The sequence below is a fragment of the Alligator sinensis genome, unplaced genomic scaffold (assembly GCF_000455745.1).
Source record: "Alligator sinensis unplaced genomic scaffold, ASM45574v1 scaffold289_1, whole genome shotgun sequence".
NCBI lineage: Eukaryota > Metazoa > Chordata > Crocodylia > Alligatoridae > Alligator > Alligator sinensis.
In genome coordinates, this window is record NW_005841881.1 from 3691618 (window position 1) to 3711383 (window position 19766).

General features: G+C 41.8%; 1 protein-coding gene across 1 annotated transcript in view; it reads left to right on the forward strand.

Annotated features, from left to right (window-relative positions):
* The window catches only part of CEP128 (centrosomal protein 128), a 184293-nt gene that overhangs the window by 120477 nt on the left and 44050 nt on the right, over positions 1-19766 (forward strand). Inside the window, exons 13-14 of the mRNA XM_025196583.1 lie at positions 8144-8494; positions 18466-19116. Of these exons, the coding sequence (XP_025052368.1) occupies positions 8144-8494; positions 18466-19116 (1002 nt within the window). The remainder of the gene's footprint in view (positions 1-8143; positions 8495-18465; positions 19117-19766) is intronic.

Consider the following 19766-nt stretch of genomic DNA (forward strand, 5'->3'; position numbering starts at 1 on the left):
AAAGGGCCAATGTGGTCCCTATTTTCAAGAAGGGGAGGAGGGAGGAACTGGGAAACTACAGGCCAGTTAGTCTCACCTCTATCCTTGGGAAAACTCTGGAACAAATTGTTAAGGATCACATTTGTGGGAGCCCAGCTGGGGAAATAATGCTGAAAGGAAAGCAGCATGGGTTCATTGAAGGTAGATCCTGCCTGACTAACCTTGTTTCTTTTTATGACTAGGTCACAAAATGCTTAGATGCAGGAGTCGAGGTACATGTCATCTACTTAGATTTTAAGAAGGCCTTTGATACACATTCTGTTCTTGTAAATAAACTGACAGGCTGTGATGTAGATGATTACACAGTCAGGTGGGTGGCAAATTGGCTTAGGGATTGTACCTAGAGAGTGGTGGTGGATGTGTTGATATTGACCTGGAAAGATGTGGGCAGTGGAGTCCCGCAAGTCTTGGTCCTTGGACTGGTGCTATTCAAAGTCTTCATCAGTGACTTGGGTGAAGGGCGTAGAGAGCACCCTGTCCAAGTTTGCAGATGATACCAAATTATGGGGCAAAGTTAACACAAGGGAACTTTGCCCTGCCCTCCCTCACCGCGGGGACATTGATCTGCCCCCTCTCCCGCACCCCTTCCTTCCCTCCTCCCCTTCCGACTTACCAGCTGGAGGCAGTTCTCTACACTGTCAGCTCTGCTCCATGTAGTGGAGTATGGAGCAGATCTGGCAGTGTAGAGAACCGATATCAGATCAGTTCTTTATATCAGTACCGATCTGATATCGGACCAATGTATCGGTGCACCTCTACTTTAATATCTTTGTCCGTGGTTACCCTATCAATTTCCTTCCCTTGCTTTCTACCTCCTTTTCCTCTCCCCCTTAAGGAAACCTTCTCATGAGAGCCTTTTACAAAAACAAGGGGCCTTGCTACTCTTCTGGGAGTCATTAGGTCCCATGAGAATAGAGGAGCAAAGGATTCTCCTCTGAGTATTTCCTCATTCTGAACATGAGAGGGGGCTTACCTTACTCAGGTGCAGGATGCAACAGAATAAATACATAAACAATTCATGAGCCACTTCTGTATTTAGGTTGATATTGTACCCACCAGTTCATTTGCTCAGGACTGCCATATGCTGTTAACTTTCACAAATGTGGACTTCCATTCACCACCCATGGTGTAGCTGAATCACTATCAATACGAGGTGCTGTCCTTTAGGCTTTTAACATTGCCAAGAGCCTTCACCATGGGTCTTGCCATATTAAAGGCATGCTAAAGGGAAAAATGACTCTTGTGACTACATTTAATTAGATGACTAACTGATTGGGAGAATGTCATGCTAAAACATCCTGACAAGTCTGAGCTGTGTGTCAGCTTTAGTTGTTTGTCTAGGTCTTCTACTGAACCATGAAAATTCTCCATAATTACAGTCCAGATAAGATTTTGGCACTGGAGGAGGAGATGGAGAGCAAGGTTACCAACAAGCTGAGTCAGGAAGCTTGGAGATAAGTATGAGAGTAGCGTCTGGTAGTGGCAGAGTGGTCATGGGTGAGGCAGTGTCCTGTTACTCAGATGCCTTTGGTTCCTGTTCAGGGGTTTAAGTGTGGGAAGTGGAGGGTCAGCTGAACTCAGTTGGCCACTTTGACAGAGAGTGGATGAAGGTTTAGGTCCTGCTGTAGGCTTCAGTTCAGCCTTGACTAGTCTGGGGGATCAGCCAAAGGATGAGCAGCCATGCTGGCCAGGCCAAGGCCTTGGGTTCCAGTCCCTGGCTTGACACCTGAGGCTTCCATAATTCTGGCTGTGTTTTTTTGTTCATCTAGGAAAAAAATGTACCAAGCAAAACTTTGGTGATTCCATCAGATCTCAGAGTTCTAACTGCAACGGCATGAAAAAATACAGAAAGGATTCCCTATCACCATCACAATCCAGGGCATTAGTTCAGCATGCAACTGGGATAGCATGGAAATGTTCAATTTGGAGAACTCCATATAAAAGGTAGATTGCCCCTGAAGATGTAATGCTACACATAAATATGCTAGAGCCCTGAACCGCCAGACTTCCATGTGTGGAGTTTCTCCTGCGCCTGCATTTTTAAAATATTATAGCTGTTAACAGACAACACATCAATGATGTACTTTGTAAGCAAGCTAGGGGGCATACATTTATTTTTACCATTCAGCAATGGATGCAGTGGAACTGAGACTGCCTAAGCAAAGTTAATCTATTAGCCGCCAACTTGGATTTCTTGACTAGGCAATCTCTTCCACATGGATGTGGCTGTAAGGATTTGTGCATTGTGGGGTTCACACTGATTGCTTCATCTCTAAGAGCCACAGTTACAGTAGGATACTCTTGTTCCCCTTACCCTAGGTTTGTTTCCTTGTAGTTCTGGTATATGGTTTGGCTTTCAGCCTTAAGATAAATTTATCTGATTCTAAATTAATCTACCTTTCTGGCATTTCCCTTCTTTTTTCTGATAATGCTAATGGTGAAATTGGGAAGCTAATACCTCCCATTCGGAAGTCATTGTCATTCTGAATTTGGGAATAGGTTCAATGTCTAGCTTGACTGAACCCTTAGATAGTTTAAAAATATCCTTTTTTTCAAATTAAACAAAACTAGTTTATTATTCTCTGTCTAGAAAGATCTATTTCACTTGCAGAAATTAAGTAAAATAAAAGAATCAGCATTTCTATTCATATTTTAATGCCAACAGGTCAAATTTTTCTTGGTGCAAATCAGCTTGATTACCAGTAAATTATTTTTTTTCCTTGTACTTTAAGATAAATACTGCAAAGGAATAGTCTTTATTTTATTTTCTCTGTAGTGAATATTATTACTTATAAATTGAAGATTAAAATTTTGTTTCTACACAGTGAGATGAATGTCTTCAATTAATTGAACATTGTTTTCTATACTTTGCTTAAGCTTAGAATCATGTTTCATTAACAAGTACATGGAAACGGTATTTGTATGAACAAAATGTGTTCTCTTAGGGTTCGTGGAGAAATAATTATTTTTAATGACCCAGAAGGTTTGAAGAACCCATTATTTTGGACTGCTATCCTTTATGGTGTCACCAGAGAGACAGGAAGTAGAAAATAATAGCAGCATATGTAATAAAAAATTATTTAATACAGGAGCCAAAAGGTTAGGCTGTTCCACAAAATATGTGGAAGGATTAATATAATGGATTCCTGAGGTTTTATCTGGCTACTTCTACCATGTTTGAAACCTGAATCTTATGGGACTTCAAAACATAGGTCTAATGTATATATTCCTCTAAAATGCATTTGGGTAGTGTATAATACATTACAATTTAAGGATTTTTTAAAATTCTGTTCTGAGTCATGGAGGTTTTACATGTTTTGAACACTCATTATTCTCGAGCTGAAAATCATATTTGTGAGAGGGGGAAGTATATTTAATTTATAGTAATTCTCTATATTTAAAAATTCACTCTTAGAAGCTCTCTAGTTTTCCCTTTGATGCTCTGCATAACACTTACCGTGGCATTTCTTCTATTTTTATATAGTGTTTTATTATTTATATTGTAATTGTGTCTAGAGGTCCGAACTGAGAATGGAGTCCCATTCTGCGAGGCACTATATAAATGCAGAGCGTGTGTGTTCTTGTCCTGAAAACAATATTTTAAATGGATGGGACAGGCAACGGAATCAAGGTGGAAAAAGTGCAGAGAAGAAAGTTATTTATTTAAGGTCAAACAACAGCTTGTTAGTGAAGTTGGAATTAGAACAGCTGACTTCCAGTGTTAGATCAGACTGCCTCTACCATTTGGGAACTATGATAGTAGAATAAATACTGCCTTGTTTTCTTTGTTTAGGTAATAGTTGCGATAAAGACTGACAGCAATGTTTTGTCAGCAATATAAAAAAATTGTTCATAGAACTTATTGTTCTGTTAATAAGTATCCTTTGCTTGAGATCTTTGTTTGGCTGACATATCAATAAGATAAAGACAGAATATACTATTTGGATTCACATTGAAGTAAGTTTTCAAGTGCCAACAATGGTATTTAGAGACTTTAATATCGGTAAATACATTTACTGTTAATGTTGTTTTACTAAAGGCGTAGTTCATTGTATTTCATGTTGACACAATGTAGATGCTTCCCTCCCACTGGAGGGCATCCTTCAACATTGTAGAACTGTAGGATTTGCAGCACCAGGGTAGATGAATAATGTATCAAATATGGCATCTCTATTCATAGCACACTGTGCTTCAGATTATAGAGAAAGGAAAATTTGTCCTTTTGCCATAATATTTGGGCAGCAGCATAACTGTGTGCATGGAAGGGAGCAGGGGAATTCCTTCTTGGTGTGCTGAAGCACAGGAGATGAAATGTATTGTACTCATTACTGTCAGAACTGTTAGGAATAAACGGTTTTCTGCATCCTAAAGAGTATGTATGTATGTATTTATTTATTTATTTATTTATTGCATAGCAGTAATTCTTTCTCCTTAGCAGCAAGAAAGGGCTTATGTTATAGCTCTCCAACATCTTGCTTTCATCAACTGGAATAGGGCATGGCTTCTTTTGGAGGTGTCAGTACTGCAGTGGAACAGACTAGAGAGGTTAACTGTAGAGTCATAGAAATTGGGCTTCTCCACCAAGAAGTTGATCTTGTTTATATACTCTCATCATGTATCATCCTCTGAGCAAGAAGTGAAGATCTAAAATCCAGTCTCAAACACTAATACATCATGTGTACATTTGGACCCACCATCGGAGCTAAACCAGATGATCACTTAAAAGATCTCATTTGCACAAACATTGCTAAAATAGGAAAGAAAAACAGAGTTTGTGATATATACACAGAATTACTGATGATACGTTTTTTTCAGGAAGCATTTTTGTCTTTAATATCTAGAAAGATCTTGGTATAAATTGGAGAGACTGTAGACTTGTTTTAGCTAATACAAATTGATTAATATAAGATATTTAAAATTATATTTCTTTCTTTGAACTTCTGTATTCAACTGAAAGTAGAAGGGACAAGTAGAAATTTCCTTTGCATCTCTCACTGTATATCATTTCCTGGCTTCTATAAGAAGAATAACAAATTTTAAGCATTTCATTGAGCTATTGTAGATTAGAAAGATTATTTGTCGATTACAATTTTTTATTACCTAAGCAGTGTTGTGTTGATCAGCATAGTTCTTGAATGGATGAGGAAACAATGACAAGGAAAACACAAATATTGTAGAAAATGGTTCATCTTAGAATCATGAAAAGGTGGGCTGGAAGTGACCTCAGGAGGTCATCCAGTCCAACCCACTGCTCAAGGCATGTGCATCCCTGTCTATATCATCCCAGCCAATTGTTTGTCTTACTTGCTCTTAAAAATTTCAAACGATGGGGATACAACTTAAGTAATTTGTTATAATGTTAAACCATCCTCATAGTTAGCAATCCAGTTTAATGAACACCTCCAAAAAGTATGACATCCAACCTAAACTTCCCCTGTTGCAGTTAGACTGTTGCATCTTGTCCTGTTCCTTGTGGCCACAGAGAACAATATATCACAGTGGTGCTCAAACTTCTGGCCCCACAGGTTAGATGAGTGATATGGGATTGGTCAGCGGGTGCAGTCTAGCATGTTGGCTCAGTTGTACATGCCAGATCCAGCTACATGCAGTGACCCAATCTTTTGTCAGGCTAACCCTACACGTCAGATCTGGTTGATGGTTAGAAAATGATATTTAGAGGTTTGCTTTTGGGAATTGGCTTGTTGGTAATGTAGATATTGCATTAGAACAATGGTCCGGGGCAGTGGCAAGGGTTAATTGATTTCTGAAAGCCTGTTTGTGACAGTTTCCTTCCAAGAACACTGTGTGGGACAGGCAAGCAGACACACAGGCTGGGAAATTGAAGACATGCACCACACCGTTCCATAACATGAGATAAGGGACTCTGCCATTGCAGAGCCCTTGGGATTTATGGTTTTGCTCAATGGACCAAATTAGTAGGCCTGGAAAAAGCCCAAATTAAGATGCGTGCATGTGGTAGATTTGGGAAACAAAGGAATATGCTGATAGGGTATGATGACCACAGAGAGACCAAGAAATGCCCAAAGATGAAGAGTCATCAGACGAAAGAGAATACAAAAGGAGGGATTTCAGAGCAGCAGAGGGTCCTTGACAAGGGAACCTGAGGCCGTTATGGACAGAGGGCATACTACCAGCCCATCTTACCCATCCCACAGAGGGAGGGTGGGTGTTGCCTTCCAACCTCCAGACTGCTGACATCTGACATTCAAGAGAGAACCTCAGAGTGAAGCTCATGTACTGGGCAGATGTACCTTGACTCTGTGAACCCTAGGACTGGTAGATATAGAATTGTTTGCATTATTTTCATCTGTTATCACTATATCAATAAAATTCACCTATTATTGAATGTTGAGGTCATGGTTGGTCTGAGGGTTTGGGTCTGCCCGGAACATGGTATCTGGGTCATAAATCCAGTGCCAACACTGGTCGCATGCGAGCCTGACCCCATGTACGTGGATTAAGCCATGAAAGACCAATAGAGAAATAGCAAATAAAGTAACACTACCACCATTCCCCTGCTGCCAGGTATCTGGAGCTGTAGGGAGACCTATGGGTTGGATGACACAGCTCTGTGGACTGGATCTGGCCTGTGGGTTAGAGGCTGGGCACCACTGGTCTATCACCTTTTTATAACCACTCTTCTGGGAATTAAAGATTGTTATCAAATCCCCCATCAGTCTTCTCCAGACTAAATAATTCCTGTTCTTTTAATGTTGTCTCAGTCATGTTTCCTAAACCTCTAATCATTTTAGGTACTCTCTGTTGTGCACACAGTAATTGTTGTTCTTAGTTCTGACTTGGTATAGAACTGCTATTCCAGTCCGGTTTTAAGAAGTGCTAATGGAAAGGGGGGGGTGCCTTTTGTTTGAGTAGTAAAAATTGGCATTTTGACCATTTGACAATCGCTGAGTTTATTTTTCAAGAATATTAGCTATTTCTAATATTTTAGCTAATTGTTCTCCATTTTCTTAAAGTTCTAACAAGAGTTTCAATTAGTGTTCTTTGCTCTTATCTTAAAACACTGAGTAGCACTGTGGAAGGGATGGGGGGAGGGGGGGCTCCTCTAGCACCCCCTGGCTTCTAGCCTGAGCCACTGCAGGCATGTGCCTGCATTTTCTCAGTCTAGGGGGGATGTCTCTTCAGTTACAAACTGATTCGGCCTAGGCAGGTTAGACTAACCTGCAAAGATTGAACCAGTTCAGGCTCAGGCTTTTTTAACGTCTGTCTGTAGCCTAAGAAAAAAGCCTCTAATAGTTACCCTAGGTACCTGGGATCCAGGTCAATACCAGTTCCCATTCACATTTAGGTACAAGAAATCTTTTCCCACTTTTCCCCACCTACCTCTGCCTGCCCACCCACTCCCACTTCCCTGCCTCTCATCCCTCTCCCTAGTGTCCCTCCCAACATCCCCCTTTCCTAATGAAGGTCTGTGGCTGTCCCCATAAAAATGCATAACTCTGTCCTTTCTGGCAATAAACACAACAGAACATTAAAAAAAATAACAGAAAGACTCTGTCCCTGCCTGAGTCTCCATCAAAGGGTACGCTTAGCAGTGTTCCAAGATGGCATCTGCCTAGTCATCCGACCAGGAAAACCTGCCAGTTCTGTAGACTCTGCAGGCTGACTAGGTCCCTCTGTTTGAGTGGCCAAGATGATGCATGGGCTGGACCACAGCCTTCCCTAGAGTGGAGGGAGTAGCAGTGGTTAGTGCTACTTCCTCCACTAACCAATGGTTAGCAGTGGTTTAGTGACTCTGGCCCATGTGGACCAGAGTCACTAAAAACTCTCTCTCCTCTTCTCCCCTCTCTTTCTCTCTCGTTCACAAATTCAAGTACTGCCTGTATGCCAACAATTTGCAGGTCTACTTCATTCCAAACCTGTCTCCTATTTTTCTTATGTCCCTCCTCCTCCTTCCTTTTTCTTTTAATTCACCATGGGTAAAAGAGAACTCTTCCCTTTTTGTCCTTTTATGGTAAATAGGAAAGTGATGCATTTATGAGCTGCATTATATGTTGCTTTTGTAATGTGTCATGCTGTATATGCCTGAAGATGGTATTTTCATAAAATGTTACAATGTTTCTAGGTGCTAACAGCTGACTTGGAAAGCAGGGAGAAGCAGCAGCAAAGAATGCTAGAGCAGCTGAAGGAGATACAGAGCTGCTATAAGGCTTGTGAGAATGAACGTAGACAAACTGAACTCCAAACTGCTGAACTGGCTCAACAGGTTGAAGAGGCCACCAAGGAAGCAGAACGGTACCTTGTTGAATTCAAACAGTCTGAGGCCCTTAGGCTGGAGGTTGAAAAGAAGAAAGAGGAGCTGAAGGTGAAGGCTCAGGAATCCATTCGACAATGGAAGCTAAAATATAAGAAATTGGATTGTGAGATGGTGAAACAGAATGAAACTGTCAATCAGCTAATGGACAAAAACAGTCAGGTAGGTTAGTCGTGTGTCCCTCCCCCCCTCTCGGCCATCCTTTATTTATAAACAACGAGGAGGAAAAATATTTATTGTCAACTTCATTGTCAGTTTTTTACCTTTGTACTTTAGTTAGTTCAGACAATAAAAATCAGTCCTCTCAGTTTTTTTATCCATTTCCCTTTGATTTTTGTCTATTTTTTCAAGTAGTTTAAACTGCAGCATCTGGGTTTATCCAAACAATAGGTGGTTTGCAAAGAGACTCGTAATCTCTGCTTCCAGAATATCAGGTGGTGTCATTAGCTGGAAAAGGATTAGATAACACCATATTTAAAATTCTCATAGCACTTTCAATAATTCTAAGTTTACAAATGTGGAATTGCCACAAAGTGTTGGCAGGTTACATACCCAAAACTCTTGAGTGTAATATGCAAAATGTAACAATTAGATGTTAATTAGACTTGCAAAAGAAAAGAAAATGTTTACTATTTTACATTTAAAAAAAAATCTGGATTAGTTTATCAGTATAGTTCACTTATCATTATTTTATTACCTTATAGAAGGGGTATCAAATTCCTCGGGCTCCACATGGAGCTAGGTTGGCATAGGTGCTGCATTCAGCATGCATCCTGAACTGGCCTTGTCTGCAGCATGCCCCAGCCACATGCATCATGTGCAGCCTAGACCTGCACACCCAGCCCCATGTGTACCCTAGCTACAGCTCTGCAGGTTATGTGCAGTATACCATGGATCTGGCCCCAAGTGCATGCCCTGGTCCTCATGCAGCCTGGCCCAGATCAGGTTCCAGTGCTCTGCAAACAGTGTGTGGACATGACCTTGCAGCATGCAAGGTCAGTCCAAGACCTGCAGGCTGGATGATAGGGCTTTGTGGGCTGGTTCCAGCCTATGGACTGTATCTTTGATGCCCCTGCCGTAGGGCTTAGGGATCCTGGTTATGGTACCAGGACTGTATCCTTCTAGGCATTGCAGAAACACAGGACAAAGAGAGAGTGTTTGTTACAAAGAGCTTAAACTTTAAGACAGGAGATAGGGAGGGAAAGAGATGCACAAGAAAACAGAGACAGTACTGTTGACCACAGTAGGCAGTGCTCTTAGCAAAATATGCTTGAATAATGAAAGAATAAAAAAACCCAAACAGTCCTGTAACCAGAAATAACTAAAAGGTGATCAAACCATTTTTAAAATTAATAAATACTTTGACAGCATGTTAAGATTTGATCATTACTGAGTATCCAAAAAATGAGAAAATGTCAGAATTATACATGCAACTGTAATTTGGCCCTGGTGTATACATGCACATGTACACACAGGCACATTTCTGTAATCATTGCTATGATTGCCGGGTATGCCTCTTACAAGTTTATAGCTTGTTTTTCCTTCTGTACAGAAAACATTGGACAAGTTAGACACATCTACATTAAACCGAAGTTAAAGGGGATCTAGCTCTCTCCCTGTGCTTTTTCCGAGATGAAATTTGTGAAGCTGTAAAGATTTCTTATGTAATTTTTGAGAAATAGCATATGATAATGTGATTTAAGGTTATGTCATAGCGTGTAAGCATGTCCTTAAGGATTTGTATTATAATACATATAGACAGTTGGAGGGAGTTAAAGCTCTCTGTGCAGTTTTAACCACCCATTCTTGACCTTTTTCTTAAAAAGTGATACTATGGATGCATTAAATGCAAGTTTAGAAGCTGGCTAAAATTTCAGTAAACTTTCCAAATTGCAGTAAAGCAGACTTCTCTGAGGAGAGAGATCACCTGTCAAAAGTTCACCATATTCCCCCAGAGGGTAGGAGGGCAGCATAGTGTACCTAAAGTTAGGTTCTGAAATGCATAATTAAATGTCTAACAAGGGAGCCTGTTTTCAAAAACTGCTGGACACCCCACAAGACTCATTTACTTCATTTTACTTTTATTAAAAATAGGTGAGCCATTTAAAAAGAAAATGTTGTTATGGTATAACTTTTCCTTCAGAAAGGACTTTTTCAGATGTTAATATATCACCACTACGACTTCTACTGCTACTACTAGCTTCACCTTTGGGAGACCTCGAGCTAAAATATTTCTCTCCAAAAGGCAAAACTTTCAAAAAATTATGAATGACTAGAAACACTTTAGCAACCAAAATATTAGCTTTCAGTGTTTGTCTATCAAAACTGGTGTACATCTGCATTAATGTTTTATAGTTGTAACACCTTTCGCCCGAAGGTTTTGGAGATGTTTAATGCACAGTAATTTTCACAACAGCTCTTTGAGGAAAGTATTATCCCAGTTTTATACATGGAGAAAATTGATTCCTAGAAAGGCTAGGTAAATTGCCTAGGAGCACAATAAGTAGAAGAACCTAGGATCCCAGGTACCTAGGGTAACTATTAGAATACAGTGTTGAAAACCATGCTTTTGTTCAAAGTATTATTCTAAAGATAAAGCTTGATGATAAATATTTGTAAAGAATAAATGCCTAATGCTTAACTGGGGTAAAATGGAGATGACTCTGCTTTAAATGTTTTTTAGAAAGCTACATGTGTTTGAGAGTATAAATGTAGACAAAATGAGGAGCTTGTAAGGCTAGGGACAGACATTACACATAAACCATTTTAAGTGATCAGAAACTGGTTTAAACCTGTAACAGAACAGGTGTTCAGTGCACATAAACCAGTTTGAAAATGCCTGAAACTGGTTTGAGATAAATCTGGTTGAATATAGTATTAGACTTAACTGATTTGGGTCAAACCAGTTTATGTAATGTCTGTCCCAGACCCCTTGCTGATTTAAGACAAACCACACTCCCCCCAGCATCCTGGCATGCTCTGTGGGCTTGGCTAAGTGGGGCTCTCTGCTCCACAGCCGGGATGGCCCCTCCCCTCTGCTCCCTGGCTGCAGCTCCAGCAGAGACTTGCAGGCACAGAGCATCTGCCTGGCTTCTCCCTGCTAAACAGGGATTATTTCCCTTTCCCCTCTGCCTTACGCAAACACCTCAGCATTAGCTAGCAGACCACATGCTGGCTGTGTTGTGGGAGATGACAAAGGCAGACAGGCTTTTTGGAGCTAATCAACAGGTAGCTTAATGTCCTTCCTTGGAAAAGCTGTTAAGAAGAACTCCATTAGTTGATGGAGAGAGACTTTGTTTTCTTAATGTGGTGATAAACGCTGAGTTAGAGGTGATAAACATTCCCTGCTGGGCTGCTCAGGAGGGATGGGGAAATAATAAGTGTCCTGCTGAGACCCGGCCATGCCCCACTCAGCACTCTGAAACAAAGGGAGGGCTGCTTTGGCAAGGAATATTAAGAGTGTTGGAACAATGACATGGCCTTGCTTAACTCCCATTTTAACCTGAAAGGGATTTGTCATGGATGTTATTCCTGGCATTTCTCCTGCAGCTTGTGAGCTGTGAAGTTCATGTCAGTTGTGCCTCTTGAGCTCTAAATCAACACCAGGATTCCGGGAGGAGCTCTTCAGCAAGTGGAAGGATTCGATTCAGGAATGTTCTTGAAATGATCTTCCCTGTAGTAGAGAGCAAGGCAGTCCCTCCCTGTGTAGTTTCCACAGTTAGACTTGCCTCCTTTCTTTAAGATTGCCACAACCATGGTGTCCCTGAGATTATCTGGGATTTCCCTATCATTCCAGATCCTTAAAATGAGGGCATGAAGCTGTAGTGTGAGCTCTTCTCCCACCCTTCTTGAAGATTTCCACAAGGATTCCATCTGCTGCAGATGCCTTATCATTCTTCATATGCTTGATGGCTTTCCTCACCTTGTCAAGGGTTGAAGGGATTCCAAAATCATCTCTGACTTGGTGTTGTGGGATGGAGTTGAGAACACTTTTGTTAATAACAGAACCTCCTTTTTCCTTGATCAGGCCTCTTCCATCCTTAGGTCTCAAGGGGTTGGTCCCTGAGTGCTCAGACTGTAGATGGTTTTGGTGTCACTGAAGAATCCGTATATATCATGGATGTCATTGAGATGTTGAATCTCCTTAGCCTTGTCTTCCTACCATTTTTTCTTTATATTGTGGGTCCTCCTTTAGACCTCTGCCTTGGCTTTTTGGAGATTCGGTTTCTTTTGCTTGGAACTGGTGTCATTTTGCCAAGTACAAAAGGCCTTGAGCTTGCAATCGATCAACTCTTGGATCTCTCAGTTGTTCTCATCAAACCAGTCTTGATGTTTCCTGTTAACGAATCCAAGTGTTTCTTCACAGATTCTGATGACAGTGGCCTTGAGGGCATCCCACAAGCTGCTGATTATTCTCCCATTGTTGATTGGAATTTTTTGTTGAGTCTCTGATGAAAGAGGTCTCACTTGCTTGGGTCCTTGAGTCCTTCAGCGTTGATCTGTCAGCATTGCTTCTGTTGCAGCCATTGTTTGGGACCCAGTTCGAGTGACATAACTAAGCAGATGAGTTGGTGATCAGTACAGCAGTCATCTGCTCCTAGCATAGCTTGGGTCATGTGGACATTTTTGTGATCCCAGGCATGGACAATGACATAGTCAATCAAGTGCCAATGCTTAGATCATGGGTGTTGCCATGATGTCTTTTTCTGTTTTTCTGGTGAAACAGGATGTTGGTGATGGTGAGTTTATGTTCTGAGCATTTGGTCAGGAGGAGGATGCCATTGGAGTTATCCTTTCCTATTCCTTATTTGCTGATGGTTCAGTTCCAGAGGTTAGAGTCCTTTTCAACTCTGGCATTGAAATCACTGAGAAGAATAAATCTGTTCCCCTATGGAATGTCAGAAAGAACTTGGTCAAGGTTGGCATAGAATTCCTCCTTGGTATCATTGGTGGTGTAAATATGTGCTGATGATGGTGGCATATTGGCCATCTGCCAGTTTAAGATGGAGAGTTATGAGCTGCTTGTTAATTCCAATTAAGAACTCATTAAGTTGGTTTATGAGTTCATTATAAATAGAAAAACCAGCTCCATGAAGTCAATGTTCTCCTCCCTGTTTACCCTTCCACAAGAAGGTATAGTCACCTCCATGTTCTTTGAGCTGCCCATCTTGCACTCACCGAGTCTTGCTATGTCATTGTAGTGTCACCTGAGTTGTCGGGCCATGACTACATTGTGGCATTCTGGGCATTCGCTATTAGGGTTGTCCATGTGGGTCCTGATGTTCCAGGTCCCAAAAATTATGGTGTGTCTTCACTGGTATTTTCAATTGCAGTAAAGCTGTTCTCAGTGGATGTGGTTAGCCAGTCAGGAAGAAATACAGAATACTATATTAGGCAGACTGTTTACGGCACCTTTTCTAGCTGCCTCCCATGTGTGGTGAGCAGAGTGGATCCTGAATAGGGCTGCTTAGCCACAGTTGCAGCTGCTGAATTGCACTCCTGTCTTGTTCAAGTGCTAGACCACCTTCTTGTAACTGCCATCTTCATGCCAGTTCATGAGTAGGAGCTTCCAGACCTCACAATCGTACTCCTGTCACCATTAGCGGTTGCCAAAGGGCTTGAGGAATGTGCTGGAAAAGCAGTTTTTGTGCAAGACACCTGTGCGTGACTTCTTTTATAGTAGATAATCTGCTGCCCATCGGCTTCCTTGCAGTTCTTGACAGAATGGGACCTTGATTCAGTGGCAAGGAGACCAAGACAACTGAGGATCTCGTTCTGCTGCATCTTTCATCTGTCTTTGCAGCTGTTGAAATTCTAACATCTTCCATCTGCTCTGCTGTTGAGGACTTTTAGACCCACAGCTGAGGGCTGGCCAGGCTTATTGTAGTAGCAGCCTGTACTTGCCATGTCATAGAACTGTCAAAAGATATATGTGGCTTTTCAGGAGGGAAAGTGTTGCCATTTGCTATTATCACCAGGGATCCAGGTTTTCCGTTTTCCATGGAAAAATGGAGAAAAACACGTATTTCTCCCTTTACCCAAGGAAAACAAAGATTTCTCATTGTAACAGAGAAACCTGCAGATTTTGCACTTTTGCAAAGAGTTCTCTGCAGGCTGGCAGAGTTCCAGCCTGCAAGGGGTTGGGGGGAGCGCAGTCAGGCAGGGGACACCATGTGCATATACATGCACATGGCCACCAGGCAGCCTGGAAAGCTCCTGCAGGTAAGTCTGGTGGGGAGGGAGGATTGAGGTCCCCAGAGGGAGGGAGAGAGTTAGGAAGGGAAGGGCAGGGCAGGGCTGGAGTGGGGGCTGGGGCTGCTGCCCATGCAGGGGGTGTGTGGGGCTTGGGGCCTGCAGCTGTAATGTGCAGCCACAGGGCTGTGGTGGGCAGTGGAATGGGGCTGCAGGCAGCTCATCTGGGTGGGGAGCGGGGGGCTGGCTCTCTGGAGCTGCATGCACTCCCGAGGGAGCAGGGGCACCCATGCCTCCCAGATCTGTGCACGGGGCGGGGGCAGATGCAGGTGCAGGCGCAGGCTTCCCATTGTGGGCTCCAGTAAAACCACATGGCGCTGTCACCACTCAGGCAGGGGATGCCTTGCCAGGGCAGCACGGAGCTCACAGCAGCAATGAGCTTCCCTTCATGGCTCCACTCTGCCCTGCAGTTTTGGGTCACATCTGCTGGGCTGCAGAGGCCCCAGGGGAGGGCAGCAGGGCAGGGAACCCGAGCCCACAGCAGGCAACCTACACCTGCCCCTGCCCACTCCCTGTTAACAGGTCTGGGGTGGCATGGGTCTCTCCTGCTTCCCCAGGAGTGTGCGCAGTGCTGGGGAGCTGGCCCCACACCCTGCCCAAGCCCATAGCAGGCGGGCAGCAGGGGGTGGGGAGCTGGGCTCCACACTCTGTTTTGCTGTAGCAGCCGCCACCTTCTGTAGGTGACAGCCAGGGCTTGGGCACTGCTGCTGGGGGCAAGTGGCTGTGAATCTGGGTCCCTGGTCCTGTAGCCCTGGCAGCTGGGGGCCCACTCTGGCTGGGCTGGGGTGGCAGTGGGCTATGGGTGGCAGGTGAGGGGCACTAGCAGAGCTGGGGAGGCAGTGGGAGGGGAGTGAGGGGCACCAGCAGGGCTGGGGGACTGTGGGTTGGGAGTGAGGGGCCTGGACCTGAGCTAAGGGGGCAAGGGGTGGGGTGCGCTCTGATTTTCCATGATAAAAAACTCAGAATCAAATACCAAAATGTATAGGTATTAAATGTCTGCCTAGGTATTTAGAATGTATTTTATTATAGCAATTGAGGCATATATATATATATATATATAGTGGCCTTTCATTTTAATGACAGATTCTGGGGTTTTTATCAGAGAACTTGAAATTTTTTTGTCAGGGAAAACTAGGATCCCTGTCATCACCACATCCTGGAGATGCTGCTGCTGCTTGCTCAGTGATTGCTTATTGATCAGTCACCCCTGCTTATTTTACAGCTAACCTTCTCTGAAGGTCATTCCACAGTATTTAAACAATATATTGCAACTGTCATGTAATTTTGAAAGGCTAAATACAATCCCAGTTTAAACTGTTAGTGTTTTGGTACTCTGTCTTTTTAGATCCATATTCTTAGATCATAACATTTTCCAAATTTTTTAACTCCAAATTTTCTTGGTTAGTATTACCAAAATTCTTGTAAGGGATTTTTGTTTGTGTTTTTTTAGCTTCTAACCTTAACTGTATTGAAAGAGTTGGGTATATAAATAAAATAGATTTCATTTATATTCCAGAAGCCCATATTTCCACTTTTGTAGCCTTCTTGGAACCAATTGATAAGGTTTAGCATTATACTAATCTCCCTAAAATATTTTTTGGAGTTTTAAAATGCAGGTATATGCATAATATACCATATTTTTCCCCTTATAAGTTGACCATGCATGTAGACCACCCTCATATTTTGAAGTCGAGTTTTAGGGGAAATAAAGCTTTCTTCCTGGTTCTAAATAGGTAACAACAGATAAAGACCTTGAACTTCTGTTGCCCCTAAAATATCCTACAAGAGAATCAAATGATCAGGAAAAGGACTCAAAGGGTTAAATGCACTAAAAAGCCTAAAATAAAAATGGTACTGAAAAAACAAATTTTGAGTTAGTATTTTAATTGTATGAACAAAAATCCTTGGAGTATAAAAGTCAACATTATAGGGAAGGGGCCTGAATATGGGTTGACCAACATGTAAGTTGAGTACAGTTTTTATGCTTTGTTCAGAGAAAAGAAGGTAGATTTACAATCGGAATAGTAAAGATTAGGCTAGTTGGCTAGTTTCCAGCAAGTTCTTCATTGTCTTTAACTGGTCACTTACAAGTAATATTCCTGGTCTGAAATGAATGAGTACAGTATGTTCCATTACACTTTGGAGAGGGACATTTTTTTAAATCATGTCCTGAAACAACTGTATGTAGAAAAGGGTCAGAAAGCAGGGGGGTGGTCAGATACTGCTGTAGAAAACCAAAATATTTGAGTCAATATTCACTTGCTTGTAAACTATTCCCTTATTTATGGCACTGACTAAAGTTTCTTTGCCCATATGTTCCCTGATCCCCTGGAGAAAAACAAAATAATAAAGGTGAGAGATGTACACCTTTGTGCTAGCAACTCCATATTTAAATTTACACTTAAAGCATACCTTCATCCCATTTGTTACAGACTTCCCTAAATGTCTTCACCAGGATTAACAGTAGCATTTTAGGGAACATCTTAACTTTCTATTTTAAAAATTACAGTTGATTTTATTTTTTATAGGGAAACATTGTTTCCCTGGCTTTAGAAGATGAGTTCATTCTTCTTGACAAAGCTCTGCCCTCAGCCAATGTAAAAAAAATAGGTTAGGGCAGTGGTGTCCAACTCATCCAGCCCTATCAGCTGGATCCAGTGTGGAGCCAATTCACAGAGCTGTTCCAGAGCATGGAGCTGTGTTCTTTGGCCTGAGGCTGGAATTTGGTAATGGCAGTCTGAATTCCTGCAGATCCTGGAATAGCAGTAGCTGCACTCCTACTGCCATCAAATTTCTGACCTTGTAGGCAGCCCTGTGAGCCAGAGGATGCAGCTCTGTGCTCTGGATCTGACCTGTGTGGCTTTGGGAGCCACAACAATTAATGCTGCTACTGCTTGCCATGCCACCAAATTTCCAGATTTGTGGGGAGCTCTCAGACCATATAAGATGACTCTGCAAGCCAGATCTTGGTCACCCCTGGGTTAGGGTAAGTGCTTACATATAGAAACAAATCTAAGAACATTAAGTTATAGGTAAGAGGCAAATTCAACCAATTGATAGCTTTCTTTTCTGCTTTATTTCTCCATTGTCCCCTTTTCCTTCATACTGACATCTGGTAGAAAAGAGTGTTGTGGAAACACACGCAGCATACTTTTGGGTCAGGTCAGCAGAAGCTTTTATTCAAAAGAGACTACAGCTGTAGGGGGGACGCCAAAGTGACATGGATTTTCCAAGCACTTGCAAGGGGTTCCCCCCCAATAGCAAAATCAGGAGGCTTATATACTTTTTAACAGTCGCTTACAACTCACGTGATCATATAGTGAAATTAGCTAGAAAAGCAGTTATAAACATTACTTCATTACTTCTTCGCTGTTATCAGGATGAGAACTATGGAGGAGACGAGGGAGAAATATCACTCCCTGCCTGCACCTGGAAATCAGAGTTGTACATACTTTTTGCTATCTTCAAGGCTGCGGTGAGCAAAGCAGTTGCAGAGGAGTTACAAAGAACAAACACTTTCCCTTATCTGTTCTACTGTACAGAGCCAGCAATTCTCCACAAAGCGTTTATGTCATCTTATAACTCAAATGATCAAAGTTTAAGGCATTTATTTTTTTCTGATTCCACAAGAGTATTTCTCAGTTCACAAAGAGAATTGGAGGAATGGACCACTGACAAATATTGGATCTTTTTAATTAGGTACTTAAGCCCATATCTAACTTCGAGCTTTAAATACCATCATTGAATCAGTGCCGTAATTTGTAACTCTCTTTTACTTTGTATGGAGTAGAGATGATTTCTTGCTTCCAGACAGTGTAACTTGCACTAAATATTTGTCTAATGCTTTTTTTAGATTCATCTTTTTCCTCTTTATTTTTTAGGTTCTTAAAGAAAAGGATGACTTAAAGGGGCAGCTTCTGTCTGCTATACAGCAAATAGAAAATCTTCGGAAAGAGCTGGAAGATGTCCTTACCAAGACGGCCCAGCAAGAAGAGGAGCTCCGTTGTAAAGATGTGAAGCTCAGTGAAATGAAGTCTCAGCAGATAGCTCTGGAGCAAGAAATAAGAGAAGTCCAAGGTACTGCAAACAAGTTGGAAAGCAAGCTGCAAAAGCAGATCCTGGTACAAAACCAGATGAAAATTGAAAAAGACCAGTTAGAGAAAGAACTTGCAACCACTAACATGATTCATGAAAAGGACCAGGAAAGACTCATAGAGATGCAAGCAGATATCAAAAACTTAAGTGCCATTCGGGCAGAGTTAACAAACAGAGTAACAGAGGAAGAGAAAGCCAAGAAAGAGTTGTGCAAAAGCCTCTCAGACCTCCAGAAACAGCATGAATCTAAGCAGGAAGACATGACCACAACTAGTAGGCAGCTAAAGATGGAGAGAGAGGTTCACCAACAGGAGCTGGAAGATACTAGGTCAGAGCTGCAGAATGTGAAAACAAAGCATGAGAGAAATGTTCAAGAGCTGATGAAGCTTTTTAGACAAGAAAAGACTGAGGCAGAGACCCAAATAAGGATGCTGAAGGTATCTGGGCTGAATAATTCTGATGTCAATTTTTTTTTCCACTGGATGATGAAGCTAACAAAGCATGCGCGTTTACATATAAATGCATTTCTGAACGCGGCAGAAAAGATAAAACTAACAATAAAGGGGTTCATGCCTGCTCAGTCTCATTGAATTGAATTACAGTAAATCAGGTACTGCTATTGCAGAGTCACTGAAACCTTTTAAAAACAACCTGGAGTTCAGATAAAGGTAGATGCAGTAATAAATGACACAACAATGAAACGTGACCTGTTGTAGGTCATCACAAACATTGAAACATCAGGGTAAAGCTGACCGACCATAATAGCTTTAAGTCAAAAACCCTCACTAGTTCAAAAAGCAACTTTGGTAGATGATATTGTAGGATGTGTTTAAACATTTGAATGATAAAACTTTTTAGTGCTTTCCTCTCTGACTGTTGCCTTAATAATTGTTATCTCTGCTATACCATGGACTGTCACGTCCCAGGGAGGCTGTATCACTGGAAATGTTTATATTGCACAATAGCTGAAATAGCATCATTGGTACTCTGGGAATAGTTTAAGAACTTGAATCATAGTATCACGTCAAATTTTGAAAAGGTTAGTTTTAATGAGTTCTTTCATTTTAAAGAGTTTCCAGAATTTACA